The sequence below is a fragment of the Carassius auratus genome, chromosome 10 (assembly GCF_003368295.1).
Source record: "Carassius auratus strain Wakin chromosome 10, ASM336829v1, whole genome shotgun sequence".
Classification (NCBI taxonomy): Eukaryota; Metazoa; Chordata; class Actinopteri; order Cypriniformes; family Cyprinidae; genus Carassius; species Carassius auratus.
In genome coordinates, this window is record NC_039252.1 from 6,086,384 (window position 1) to 6,102,225 (window position 15,842).

At 36.7% G+C, this 15,842-nt stretch overlaps 1 protein-coding gene across 1 annotated transcript; it reads right to left on the reverse strand.

Moving 5' to 3' along the window:
- On the reverse strand, positions 1–7,677 carry LOC113109668 (GTP:AMP phosphotransferase AK3, mitochondrial). The gene is made up of 5 exons (XM_026273381.1): positions 7,337–7,677; positions 5,154–5,273; positions 4,897–5,069; positions 2,618–2,736; positions 1–978 (listed from the first exon to the last, which is right to left on the reverse strand). The coding sequence occupies exons 1-5, from the start codon at positions 7,482–7,484 to the stop codon at positions 861–863; spliced, it is 678 nt and encodes a 225-aa protein (XP_026129166.1). The 5' UTR covers positions 7,485–7,677; the 3' UTR covers positions 1–860.
- Positions 7,678–15,842: the final 8,165 nt, after the last annotated feature.

Below are 15,842 nucleotides of genomic sequence, written 5' to 3' on the forward strand. Positions count from 1 at the left end.
TTTTGAGCTTCTCTGTTTATTGCAGTTGTTTGTGAAATGCCATGCTTTGCATCACACTTAAATCTCCATTATTCAATAGCAGGTTTTCAAACACTACAATTTATAGTGATTCATAACTGTGCCATAAAAGTAGATGAATAAACACTTTGCACTTCCTTGCTGGTCTAGGACTTCATAACCACACAATAGTGGTTTATCAATACAAACGGACTTATAAAACTACATTTTGATCACATTATAGATTTTCTTTCCCTTTATTATTTATTGTATTGTGCAAACTTTTCTTAATTAAAAATACATTATTTTGTATATGCAAAAAGTATTAAGGTTCATATTATCTACAATAGAAATTAGTGTTTTTGCTAATTATGGCCACAGTGGTTCGTACAAAAATCATTTTGCTCTGCATTCATTTGTGAAATGTTAAAATTAATACTTCTCTAGTATGCACAAATTTCAATAATGTTATTAAAAGGTAATTATGGATAATAAACAGGAATGTTTTAGAGCTGCTGTGTCCACGCTTTGCAGCCACTTCAGTTAAAATAATAAAAAATCGTATGGGTTGGGCACTTCTTCTAAGTGGAAAGTTGAGAATGATTAACTTTGGAGTCAACTATTAATCTTAGCATGCCTACCTCTAACTCTCTAAGCTGGGTTTATTTCCTTAAGATGACAGCGCTAGAGCTAAGTAATAGACTAGTTTGACCTTAAACCTGTAGTTTGGCACTAACTTTCTCACAAAGGCATAAAAGCAGATGGTGACACCAAAGGTTTGGACAAATACAGTAGACTGCTTAAGGCCACAGAGGTGAATTGTGCTCTAGTCCAACAGTGTAGTCCTCAAGGTTATTGTGCAATCATGCTTTTCCCAAAGCCTGCTGGTTTCCTGGGATTTTCCTGGTCAGGAAGGCATGAACGTGGGGCCATATCTTGTTGGTTTCAGTTCCTGAGAAGGTCTCCAACACTCCTTTACTCCTGTTTAAGTACAAAGAGAGAGAATATCATATGCAATGACCTAAACACGTCATTATTCATATTAAATTACTCCATCAGTCCAGCTTTCAGGAATCGTTCTACCTCATCATCATAATCATCCCAAAATCTCAGATTAATAACTTTTTTCCTTTGAGCCGACATCGGAGAACCAGTGACAGTTGATGAACACGGGGTTTCCTAAACAAGTGTTTTTGATGAAACAATAAGCCTCTCGGTTAAAACTAAGCACTGCCAACTCAATCTCTGCTAGTGAATTTAATATGTATTTTGGATTGCAACATGTGCTAGGTTCAGTTTTGTTACACATTTGCATAATTTTTACAATAAAAATTGTGGGCATTAGTTTACAGCATTTCTGCAATATTCCACCTAAATAAAAGAATTTAAGACATAAATACAAAGTTCTGCCAAGAAACTCTAGATGGCGCAGTCCGATAGATCGAACTCTGTATGACATCATGACATCATCATCACGTCACAGGTGATTGGTTCTCTCCTGTATCGGTAGCCAATGAGCTCGCTGCTCAACATTCAAATACTTAGCTAATGTAAGTGGTAGCAGTTTGCAGCGCACTCCAGAAACCCTCCCCCTTCCCCAGCTCCACCTGTATAGATCTGCTATGAGGGGATTCACGTTTGCTATGGGGGTTATTTCATGCATGTTATATGTGCAGCAGGAGTATTTCTTACATGCTCACAGCAGCATGTCTGTGGATGTATTAGCAGTAGCAAGTCTCGGCACTTGCTCTACAGCAGTGTAGCAGATCTTGTAAATTTAAATTGTGTTATCAAATAATAATTTTTTATGCTACAGTATAATTGTATTTTAAAATAGTAATACAGAGTTAAAACATTATTATTATTAATAGTAGTAGTAGTTTTAGTATGTTTTAAATGTTTTAAATAATTATAAAAAATTTATTTTAACTAATTATACAATCATTATCATTATTAACATTTTATTCAGTTTGATTTAAAGTATCACTTCTAAAAAAAGGTCTGAGTCTAAAAAATATATATATTATCTATATATTCTCTGACATCAAATAATTGTGAGCATGCAAATATGTCATTCAATTATTAAAATGTTAACTTAAAATCCCCAAAACTTCTGAAATAGTAAACGTTTAAGGGTTTCAGTTGATGTATTGACATCAAACCTGGTGCACAAATTTAGATACTCCATAATTTAATGTGTAAATACGCAAATTAGATTTGAGGAAGATTTTCTGAAAAGGAAAAAAAAAACTTCAATTATGGTCTCTTCCTTGTATAATCACTTTCATGTGGCTAATAATATTGTGTAGAAGATGTCTGGACTACTTTTAAGTTACTTCTGTGGTTCTTTTGTTCTTTTTGGGGCTCAGCAGCATTATTTTCATTGTATGGAAAAGAGCAACATTAATATTCTGCTAAATATCTTCTTTTTGCTTCCACATAAGAAAGAAATTATTTCAGATCTACAATCATATGTGTGTGAAAGGACGACAGAACATGAGTGAACTATTCCTTTAATAATCCCCAAAACATTGTCATCCGTGTGTGTTACTGAATTCTTTCATTCAACATAAATCATAAAGAAAACACACTTTAAAGTGCTGTGGCTCCTGTACAGTACCTGTAATACTCTAGAACTGGTTGTGTTTGTCTCGCATAGTCCTTGAGTCTCCTGGACACAGTTTCAGGACTGTCATCGTCTCTCTGGACCAGCGGTTCTCCTGTGACATCATCAAGACCCTGTGCGCAAACATACATGACATCACTGCAGGCCTCCACCACAAAGAGCCCACTTTCAAATGTGTCTTAATCACCCAAATAAAGCTACCGTATCTCAAGAATTCATGTACTGAAAGTGCCAACAAACTTTGGCAGTCGCTGATAAGTTCCAGAGCTGAACTGAGGTGACCTTGAGGGACACAGTTTTGTGTTGATATAAGCTTGAGCTGTATTTGAGCAACACTGACAAACACGGTTTCACACTGGGCTTGTGTTGTATTAGTTTAACAAATGCTCAACTGCTGTGCCACTAAAACCAAACTCACTGGCTTTGTGGCAGTAGAAAAAAGTACATTTTTATCACATCTTGGATATAAACACCTATTCTTTGTTTGGTTTTACTTTGTATAAAACACGAAGTTAAACTATCTTTTAAAGTGCAGCAAAAACTATTTAAGCAACATTTTTCTGGCCTCGTGACTTTTTTTCTCTCTCTCTCTCTGACAGTGTTTGATAAATGGACAGGAACTCCATTACTTCCTCTACCTGCTCCAGTTTTATTGCATGGATGAGAGCAAAGTTCCTTGAATAAACTCCTTCGTAAACAGAAGTGTTCATATCTGTCTTGAGTACCAGGTTGTGAAATAGCATGACCTACTTCCCCCACAGGAGCTCTTTGGACTCCTTACAAGTTTAACACAGATTTGTGTCAGTGCTTCAATGCTTTGTTTTTACTTTTACAGCTCTAATTATTATTATTACTTAATACTTTTATTTTATTACACAGTATTTAAAGAAAGACTATTTCTGTGTGTGTTCGTGTGTATACACATATCTACATACACATATAGTAGCCTATATTTCAATATTATATATAAAGTACTAGAACGTTTCTACAGTAAGTAGACACTTTAAAATCTGTACTTGCTAATACAAATACAATATGGACGTTTTATGAGTGCTGTCAAACGATTAATCGCGATTAATTGCATCCAAAATAAAGTAAAATGTGTAATATATGAGTGTGTACTGTGCATATTTATTCTGTATATATAAATGCAAACACATGCATGTATATATTTAAGAAAAATATGTTATGCTTATATATTAAATAAATATTTATATATATTGTAAAATATGAGAATATGAATATATAAATGTATAAATGTATTCGATATATATACTGTATGTTTGTGTATTTACATATACATAATAAATAAACAGTACATGTACATATATAATGTAAACAAAAAACTTTTATTTTGATGCGATACATCGCGATTAATCGTTCTACTTTTTATTGAAATAAAAATCCAATTAAGTGTCCCTGAATGTTTCTTTACACACTATTAAGGTCAAATTACTTGTTTGTTGTTTTAATTTTTCTTGTTTAAAAAAAAATAATTAAAACATTAAAACAAACGATGTTTTATTTTAAAGTACATTTTAGATCATTATTTAAATATTTTTTTGTTGTTCTTTAAAGAAGTGCATTTATTTTGATGTGTTGACTAACAAACTAAATCACATTTAAAGTGCTCGATTATAATTTCACCTGTTGCGTTATTACGTTATTATAATTTGATATTACATGAAAAGTGAACATATTTTAAGCATATGAAATTGCAACTTTTTAAATGACATTAAAGTATATTTTAGGCTTGTCATTGCATTCTGCAGTTCACTTTAACCATATTTTAAAGACAAGTAATAATAAAATTACATATAAAGATGTACTTAAGTTAATTTTAAGTTAAGTTCATACTTCTAAAATATATTATTTGCATAACAAGTTGCTCATATTAAAAGAAGTGTCCTTCTTTTTCGAACTTTTAAGGCATTCTGGATGAATTAACTCCATTTCAGCACAAAAACCAATTACTAATAACTAAACAATATCTACTTAAACAATCCAGTTTAACCAAGCCAAGATTAATGTCTTTTTAGAAAAAACATATCTCTTTTATGCCTTATTCATAAAACTCTTTAAGTTTGTTTCCAAAATCTGTTTTAATGAAGAATGGATTTTCACACCATTTTTTGCCGTGTAGTTTGCCGTTTTCGTATGAACAGGAGTGTTCGACTTCCTGCGTCTACGGTTTAATTATCTACAGTTTTATAAAGTGATGTTAAACGTGATTGAGGAAATGATCTGGAATGTAAAAGGATCAGAGGACTCACTGGTTTCTTAGGTGGGTTGAAGTCTATATTATAGACCCTGCCGCTGGGAAGGTGCACCCAGCGAGAGGTCAGGCGCTCCCGGATCGTCTGGGAAGGCACGTCCAGGTTTATAACAGAGTCCACATCATACACGCTGTCCAGGGCATCGGCCTGAGCCACAGTACGAGGAAACCCTGTCGGGACAATATGAAAGAGACCACGATTAAACTGCATAATCCATCATCAACATGGCTCGGGGCGAGCGGGGTGAGAGTTACCGTCCAGAAGCCAGCTGGTCTGCTCCAGACCCCTCAGACTGGACAGGACGAGGCGAGAGATGACATCATCAGGAACCAGCTGACCCTGATCGATACACGACTTCATCAGGAGACCCAAATCTGCACATAAGGTGCATAAGAGCTCATCAGTTTTCAGTAAGGACAAAAAAAAATTCAGACAATGAAAAATAAATTAAAAAATAAATTAATAATACATTTAATTTAAAAAACATTAAATTGCAATTCATTTATTATTAATTAATAATAACATATTTACAGGCATATGATGCATTTGCCAATCATCACAAAAAATACAAATATATAAAAAAAATATGTTTGTGTTTATTATTTGGCTAAAGAATCATAACCTTAGCTATTAACCCTCAAAACTCCAATGACAATGAAGTGTGACCACTACAGTGAGCTTGTTGTAACAGATATATAAACATCTAGTGGCTCTGCGCATTGTAAAAACTTTTTAATAATCGTCCTTTGACCCACTGACCCACACTTCTGGTAAGTGTTAAATATTTCTGGCCTATAATAACAAGGTTTGGAATCATTTGAAAGAGATTAATACTTTTCCTTGCCATCAAAGGAATTTATTACATAATATATTGCATAAAATATAATTACATAAATACATTTTTCAAATAAACAAGTTATTTTAAATGTATAATATTGTTTCAACAATAATACTGTTTTACTGTATTAAAAAACAATTAAAAAGTCTTCCCAACCCAAATGTTTAAGCAGCAGTTACTTTTTTCTGCAATAATATTTCACAGTTTACGTAAATAGTTCTGCGATGGACAATATATTTTTTTTAAAGTACAGATAATTAATCTATCCCAATTAATATGAGCTCGAAAAATCTGCATGTATACATATTATTCATAAATACTTTTGGAATAAGCAGTTCTTGAAATATAAAATCACCTGTGGAAAATCAGAAATGAATATTCTTTCATCGTTTACTCACCCAAGAACACAAGAAGTGAAAAATGTTTTTTGTCCACACAGTGGAAGTTAATGATAAAATTAACTGTTCGTTCACCAGCATTCTTCCAAATGTCTTCTTACACAGAACTCATGCAGGTTTTGACATGAGGGCGACTAAACGCTTGACATTTTTGGGTGAACTGTCCCTTTAAGGTCTTACTTTACGTTGTAACTGTACACTTTAAGGTGCATATAACTCACAGTTTAAATATTTCTCTCCTTCTAAATTAATATGCAGTCTATATGATTCATATGTTGGTCATATGCTGTATCTGGTCTAGTCTGACTGTGGTAGGTAAAACTGCACACCAGAAAACTTATGATACACACATTACCCCACTGTCACACACACACACACACACACACAGCATCTGGCATCCATTAGTGCTTACTGCTACAATAACATTATTTATAGAGCTCAGATTAGAGATGAACACAGTACAACTTTGCAACCGTTTGAATTGCGGAGCACACTTGAATGCACGGCAGGCTTGGGCTTCAGTGTGACTTGTAGCCAAATCATTTGTAGTAAACAGTCTTAGACATGTTTAGTATGCAAAGCACATTCTTTGAAGAAAGACGTCGCCTTTAAAAGCTAAAGTACAAACATCTGAAAATACCAGAGAGTCTATGCATAACAAACAAGAGTACAAGCCCCAGCAGAAACCCAGAGCTCGACTCTAATGTTTCTCCAGACAGCGCTAGAAGACAGAGCTGGATGTCACACATCAAGCGGGCGTGGAAACTATCAGCGGAACTCTCTCATCGTTAACTCTTTCGTGCATTTATATAAAAAAAACAACTACAACACAAATGTGCGAATAGTAAAGCCAGTGACCCGTCTAAGTCTTCCCAATCGCTGTTATCTTTGGGCATCACACGCCAGAGCTCACTTGAAAAGCGCGATGCTTCAAAACTGCTGTCTAGAAAGAAAAGGTAGCGCACTACGCTTTGAGACACAACCCAAGTGAAAACCTGTAATTATAGTCTAACTCCTGTTTTCAGGCATAAAACCGAAGCTGAAGTTTTGCAGCCATTTTTTATTTATCTAACAAAGCTGCGTTTAACCCTTTCAGTAAACTGAACTCCGCTCGCAGCGAACACAAAAGCTTCGGTTATTTAATCGTTTATGTGAATTAACCCTGAGATGGCACGAGAGGACGGAGCTGGAGCTGTGTTACCTGTCTTGGCCTCGATGTTGGCCCGCAGCATGTCTCCACTGGAGAGATGCTTCAGAGCGAAACTCTGCGCTATCCGGCTGGACACGGTCCCCTTCCCCGAGCCCGGGGCCCCCATGATCACCGCGCGGAACACGGTCTGCAGACCCATGCTTCTCCTGCTCACTGCTTCAGAGTGTGGTCAGATTAATATCTCTTCTTCACAGCTGCAGTCCTGGGAGGTCTGGGATCTGCAGATTGACTGTAGGGATGTGGAGTCCGCTGGAAGTCCTCTCTGGAGTCAGAACGACTCATACGCAACTCCACTTTTACTCCCAGATTAAGCCCGTCCTTTTCTAACGCACGCGCGACGCGCCTCACATTACAGGAAGTGTTTAAAGCTCAAGTGGGCGAGTGAGGACACTTACAGTAGTGCGCACTACATTACTCATGTATTATTTCATCTCTTTTGGAGAGGTTTTCAATCTTTGAAGTTCCCAGGAACCTGCATCTAGATCCGAAGACCGCCCAAAGATAGATTTTCTTAAAGTAGAACTTTAATTGAAAACACTGTTACATTATTATACAATGCTTGCATTAGTTAACTGCTATTTTTTTTAAATATATTTTTAGAACACTCAAAAACAAAATAAATAAACTCACTTAAATAAATAATAGCCTAATTTAATGTGTTATTTATATATTCTATATATTAATGTAGCTAAATTATTTAATAATAATTTAATAAAATATTTATAGAGTTCATATTAACAGAGTTATTAGTGAAATTAAAACTATTAAACACATTTTATTTTATTTAATAAAAAAATGAAGTGAAATAAAGCTGACATTTTTAAAAAATGATTTTTTTATATTCTAATTTCACATTTATTTTTAAATACGATAATTAGATAATGAAAGAAAATCATATTACAATATAAAAAATATTAAATTGATATTAAAATATAAAATAATATTTTATAACAAAATATTTTATTTATTTGAATTAACAATAACTGAAATAAAACCAAAATTGAAGCATTAAGATTGCTGGAAACTGAGAAAAAAAACTGATTTATATATAAGAGATTTAAAAATAACAAAAACTAATAAAAATGACCAAATCATATAACAAAATTACAAATAATAAAGGAAAACTGAAAATATAAAAATAAAATTTAAAATTTAATTGAATATATCAATAAAATTAATTGTATATAAATATCAGTTTACATTGCATTAGTAAATGCTGAAAAATACAAATGAAAGCATGCTTAAGCCTTAGGTATATACTGGCTCTACTTGTAAATACTGTTTCTTGGTATTATTACTTTATTGAAATAAGTCAACCTAATGTGAAAAACAGAACCGCACAGAATGCTGCTCAGTTATTATGTAATGTGGATATTATGTAACATGTAAGTTGGTACAAATAGATCTGCTCTAATAGGATTGGAGATGGAAACGTTATCTCAGCTTGATTAAATCTGCACCAAATGTAGTGACATGTTTCATGGTGCAGATGTTCCCCTCCCAATCACAGGAGAGCCCTTTCACACCTCAACTCTTGAATCATCATCTATCAGCTGACTAATGACTGACAGGAGGAGGTCTTTAGTAAGATAAAGGAGATAAGAATGGAGATTCATTCTCTCCCGAGGGGCTCTAGAACAACAGCTCCTTCAACACAATGAGACAAAGACAGGATTTGGAAACCCATGAAGATGTTAATCATAGATATATATATATATATATATATATATATGGATGTTAATGATCAGTGGTAAGACAATGATGTGCTTATGCTGTTTATTAAGTGAATAGCTGAAACTAGAAATGTATAAGGTGTGATTTACACTTTCAGTTTGAATTTAGAATGAGTATTAAAAAAGTTATAGGTTATCACTTCCCGTTTGGTTATTCTGTGGTAATAGCGCCTCCTTGTGATCAAAGTAGCACAGTAAACATCCCATCTTTCAGACGATAAAGCGAAAGTGGCTCAGTGTAAACACTACTCTGTAAAATCATGTAGATATCACATATTACAGAATCTCAGGTGCGATTTGGTTGACCTAAAATATTGTAAATATTATATACAATATTTTACATCAATGTATATAATATAATATAATATATTTTTTCAGGTATTTTATAACATATAAAACACATATTATGTGGAGAATACAAATAAATAGCATATATATGTTTGTATATATTTTTGTCTTCGCCTAAATGCTTAAATGGATATTCTCAGTAACATATGTTCAGTATAAAATTATTATATTTAAATTATTTTAATAATTTTTATCATAGAAACATCAGGCAGCCTATCTTATTACATGTCTACAACAGTTTTTTATTTATTTTTATTTTTTATTTTATCGTTTTAGATATTTTTTCCGATTATCTGCACGATTGCAAATGTGATATTGATTTTATAAAAACAGTTTAAAAACATGAAGTTATATACAATATTACCAGCATCGTCTGGTTTTGAGTGAACCAATAGTTTAATTGACCTATGATAACTATTAATGATCTTTTATGTGGCAGTTTACACACTGCTTTTACGCAGTTTGTCCACAAGGCGGCTTCCTCTAATCAAATATGAACAAAAGAAACATAATTTGCCGTCACGATGACGTCTGAAACAGAAGGATGCTCATCATCCCTCATAAAATCTGTCTTATAATAAAGCTTATGAACATCTGACTTGTAAATCTAACATTTAACTGTTTAAAGTTAGCTGAAATTAGGCTCTACCTGACCTAAATATTTATTTTATCATACATGGCTATGATATAGGTCTTACAACTTAAATGTGGTTTGAGGCATATAAAATGGTTATAAACCATACAAAATTAGTTTTTTTTTGAAAATCTAAAAATGCACACACTTTTCTGTCCACATAAACCATAAGAACTAACGTGTGTGTGGAGAATATATTAAAAACATATTTACACTGCATGTCCACAGTTCGTCCACAAGGTGGCCAATTCTAATCTAATTAGAATTGAGCGCTCAGCCTAGAAAATATTGACATTAGGCCTATTTACCATCACCAGGATGATTGGTCATAGTTCATAAGTCTGTGATTAACGTAACTTTATAAGGTTAAACTTTAAGGCTGCTTAACAGAAGGCGGATGTTGTTGATCACACAAGGTGTGTCTTAGCCTATTATAAGCCTTATGAACATCTGACTTAATAAGACTGATCACATGCTTCAGAATCAACTCTTGGTTGGAACTTAAATAGGCTAGCTATCAATCTACCAAAAATTATTCGAATTAGAAGACTCAAAGTAATTTTGAATCTAATGTTTAAAGTCACTGCACTGAAACAATCTTTTCTTTTTAGGCTATTATTCAAGATTCTTCTATTTTTTACTTTTAAGGGATAATCCACCCCAAAATGAAACTGTTGTCATTAATCACTTACCCCCATGTCGTTCCAAACCCGTAAAAGCTTTGGTCATCTTCAGAACACAATTTAAGATATTTTGGATGAAAACCGGGAGGCTTGTGACTGACAAACAGTCTTAAGGTCCAGAAAAGTATGAAAGCGTCGTCAGAATACTCCATCTGCCATCAGTGTTTCAACCATAACATTATGAAACGACGAGAATAATGTTTGTAAGTGAAAAAAAAACTAAAATAACGACTTTATTCAACACTTAATTTGTTTTGTGTCTCTCCATGTCACCGTAGCCCTATTTTGGTGAACATCCGCTGAACGCAAGCAGTGTGCACTCTTCTGTGTCAGCCGCGCTGCACTGATGCGCTGTTTTCCTTCAGATCAAACCGTAAATACATGTAGAAAACGTATCATTGTGGCTCGGCTGACACAGAAGAATGTACGCAGCTTGTGTTCAGTGATGCCGAGGTGATGCCGAGGGACAAAGAGGAGACAAATTGTTAAATAAAGTCGTTATTTTTGTTTTCTTCACGTACAGAAAGTATTGTCGTTCATAAAGTCACAGTTGAATCACTGATGGCAGATAGACTATTCTTCTGAGAATGTCTCTCATACTTTTCTGGACCTTTGCAATCTATGCGACAGTCACAAGCCACCGGTTTTCATCCAAAATATCTTAAATTGTTTTCTAAAGACGAACAAAGCTTTTACAGGTTTGGAATGACATGGAGGTAAGTGATTAATGACCAAATTTTAATTTTGGCATGGAGTATCCCTTTAACTGACAGTTATTTAGAGATGACATCATCTTCAGACTGAAACCTGGCTGTGATGCCTATCCATTGTTTTGCAATTTCGTGGTTTCCGGCGACAGTGTTCCTCTCCCGTCTTTTGTTTTTAACACTTGCCCGGCTCTCGTGTCCTGGTAATGATGTCATCACAACCCTTATCCTTTCACTGGTGTCCATGGCAGCATATGTTTCCACTGACTCAGCCTGATGAAACTGATTCATACTCAGCCCTTATTATGAACTCTGTGAGAAGGTGAGCAAGAAATACATGTGGAAGTAGCCTACATGACAGTTGGGAACGAAAAAAAAAAAAACATTCCTGGGAGGATTCAGACAGGTCTGATACGGAAGGTTTCACAGAAAAACAACTTCCATTTAGTTCTGTTCTGTTCAGGTGGAATTCAAAGAAAGATAACCAAGCCTCAGGGTTAGGTGACACTCAGACATATTCAAGTACATTCCAGAGCTTTTCTTTCACCAATGAGATAAAATTAGTCAGCCAAGGTACAGGAAGTTCTGTTGCTTGCAAAAAAGAGCAGTGGATTACTGAGCACTAACTGTTTTGTGTTGCAATGATGTTTTTATCTATTGTTGGATTTGTGCATCAATTAATGCTTCGTGAACTGTATTGACTTATTTCATATTTTAAATAAAGTTTTGTGAGGGATAGCAGAAAGCAGATGAAAATGATGCTGTGAGGGATAAACTTGTATTATTTACACTGGCATGCACTTTATAAAAGCCCTAGATCATATCATTTTACAACTCGCAACTGTTTTGTGATGTTTTTGTCTACTGAACTTCTCCAGAAAGATGTTTTTTTAGCTGAACAAATGGTATGCTGTTAAACAACATTACAATCCATTGAACACTTTTACTTCTGTCCCTCACAGCCTTGTTTTCATTTCTGTCAACAATCAAACATGGTGCTAACCTGATTAAAATCTGGCCTGATTAGCCAAGTGCCCCTACAAATTAATTAAATATATTATACAAACACCTCACGTTTAATGGTTTTAGAATTGTAGATTGCATTTAAAAGATCACACTTTTAAGAAAACATTTGCAATTGGCTTGTAAAAGCCGTGTTCTGTTTTTCGCTTTTAAATGAATGGGTTGAGTGAATAATTCAGCGACTCACTCATTTTCGCCACCTCCTGGTGTAATGATGCAACCTGTTGTATAATGAAATGTAATCGGTCACTACTTAAATAAATCATCAGTTACAGCTTGCATTTTTATTGTCATAAAACATTTCCAGAGAGAGATAGACTGATGCAGCAACTGTGATATATTTTTTTGTGTCTTCACACTGTACTCATTCACTATAAGCTAGTCTTTGTTCATAACGAACTATTTGTGAATTAGTCATGTTTAGTAAAATGTAATTGCAACTATAAGTTGTCAGTCTATTCTATATGTTTTTTGTTGTCTATTTTACTTCTAAAGCTCAGAGAAACTAAAAGCCCCTTTCATTTATCCAAATGTGCGAGATTTATAGTGCCAACTAAACTAGTTGGTTCCCAAGCAAGCATCCTACGTACTTACTTCAGCTGCTATATTATAAATATTCTGTGCTTCTCCATTACCTGCTTGTCTCTCACAACCAAGAACAGAAACCGCCTCCAAACATTTGTAAACATCTGTGAAATCGGCAAAGCTGCCAGACAAAGTCACATTTTATTCTATGAACACGAAAGGCCCAGGAAATGATGTGGGACAGCTCACACATCCTCCTCCAGCACACCCAGCTGCTTCTGTCATGCATCAAACACATGTAGTCACGATGCTCTACCAACAGTACAGTGAATCATTCAGACCGGAGGCCATCGGTTTACTGAACAGAGCAATCAGAAGATCACGAGAGCATTGCATGTAACATCAGTTGACTTCTGAGATGAGAGTAATTAGACAATTCAATACATTTAGATGCCAGAAATCATGATTATTATCTGTATTCATCATAGTTTCACAGCATATTTATTTTTATTCAGCTTACATAAAGCTATTTTATAACAGTTTCATTAAAGTTTCAAAAAGACTACATATACAAATTATTTATATACTATATATTTATATATATATATATTGTCAGGATTGGACCTGTTTTGTCATGTGTTTCAATTCCTGTTTTGCCTTATTTTGTCAGTTTCCTGTCGTGGTTCAGTTTGATTATTAGTTGATTCCATACACCTGTGTTTCCCCTATTATCCTGCCTTTATAACCCTAGTCCTTTCAGTTCTGTTTTGTCAGGTCTACCAGTTCCACACGTATGTTTTCCTTCTGTGCTCCCTGCTGGAATTCATTCCTGTGAACTGCCCCCGTCCTCTCTCCGCTTGTCCCGTCCAGCCTTCTTTCTTCCTCGTCCAGCCCAGAGGGGGCTTCTGATCTTCAAGTGCCTGCTCCTAGAAGGTGTCCCCAGTGCCCGCTCCTAGAAGGTGTCCCCAGTGCCCGCTCCTAGAAGGTGTCCCCAGTGCCCGCTCCTAGAAGGTGTCTCCCAGTGCCCACTCCTAGAAGGTGTCCCCCGTGCACGCTCCTAGAAAGGTGTCCCCAGTGCCCGCTCCTAGAAAGGTGTCCCCAGTGCCCGCTCCTAGAAGGTGTCCCCCAGTGTCACCAGTGCCCACTCCTAGAGGGTGTCCCCCACTGCCTGCTCCTAGAATGTGTCCCCAGTGCCCGCTCCTAGAAGGTGTCCCGCTCCTAGAAAGGTGTCCCCAGTGCCCGCTCCTAGAAAGGTGTCCCCAGTGCCCGCTCCTAGAAAGGTGTCCCCAGTGCCCGCTCCTAGAAAGGTGTCCCCAGTGCCCGCTCCTAGAAAGGCGTCCCCAGTGCCTGCCCCTAGAAGGTGTCCCCCAGTGCCCACTCCTAGAAGATGTCCCCCGTGCACGCTCCTAGAAAGGTGTCCCCAGTGCCCGCTCCTAGAAGATGTCCCCCAGTGCTTGCTCCTAGAAGGTGTCCCCCAGTGCCCGCTCCTAGAAAGGTGTCCCCAGTGCCCGCTCCTAGAAAGGTGTCCCCAGTGCCCGCTCCTAGAAAGGTGTCCCCAGTGCCCGCTCCTAGAAAGGTGTCTCCCAGTGCCCGCTCCTAGAAAGGTGTCCCCAGTGCCCGCTCCTAGAAAGGTGTCCCCAGTGCCCGCTCCTAGAAAGGTGTCCCCCAGTGCTTGCTCCTAGAAAGGTGTCCCCAGTGCCCGCTCCTAGAAAGGTGTCCCCAGTGCCCGCTCCTAGAAAGGTGTCTCCCAGTGCCCGCTCCTAGAAAGGTGTCCCCAGTGCCCGCTCCTAGAAAGGTGTCCCCAGTGCCCGCTCCTAGAAAGGTGTCCCCAGTGCCCGTTCCTAGAAAGGTATCCCCAGTGCCCGCTCCTAAAAGGTGTCCCCCGTGCACGCTCCTAGAAGATGTCCCCAGTGCCCGCTCCTAGAAAGGTGTCCCCAGTGCCCTCTCCTACAAAGGTGTCCCCCAGTGCCCGCTCCTAGAAAGGTGTCCCCAGTGCCCGCTCCTAGAAAGGTGTCCCCAGTGTACGCTCCTAGAAGGTGTCCCCAGTGCCCGCTCCTAGAAAGGTGTCCCCAGTGCCCTCTCCTACAAAGGTGTCCCCCAGTGCCCGCTCCTAGAAAGGTGTCCCCAGTGCCCGCTCCTAGAAAGGTGTCCCCAGTGTACGCTCCTAGAAGGTGTCCCCAGTGCCCGCTCCTAGAAAGGTGTCCCCAGTGCACGCTCCTAGAAGGTGTCCCCCTCCTTTCGATTATCCTCAGCTCTGTGTTCCTTCCAGCAGCATAGTGTGGAGTGTGACACACATATATATCAGGAATAAATAACCTTGGTGTATTAATATTCTATTATCAGGACAATATTTGGCTGAGATACAACTATTTGAAAATTTGAAGATTTCAGAAAATCACCTCTAAAGTTGTCTAAATGAAGTCCTTAGCAATGCATATTACTAAACAAAAAATATCAGTGTACAGTGTAATTCATATCATTTAAATTTTATACAGTATTTTATTGTATCTGCTCATTTGCCTTAAATGCTTTGTATGATGGGACATGTTGATATGTTTGCAAGTACAGATTCCTTATTACAAGCCAAGCATTCGCTATAATTAATGAAGTACTTAGGAAAGTAACCAAGTCCCTGGGAATCACCCTGAACTTATAGAAATTAGGTTAAAATTCTGAAATAAATAATAACTCCTGTCAGTCAGATGGTTTGCTGGTTACAAATTGTCAAAAGTTGTCCAAATGTATTTAAATACAAAAAAAAAAAAAAAAACAACAACAAAGGAGTATGAGAAACAAAGCCATAAGGTTGCAATTGCAGAAATGAACACTTGAATTTAAAAGTCT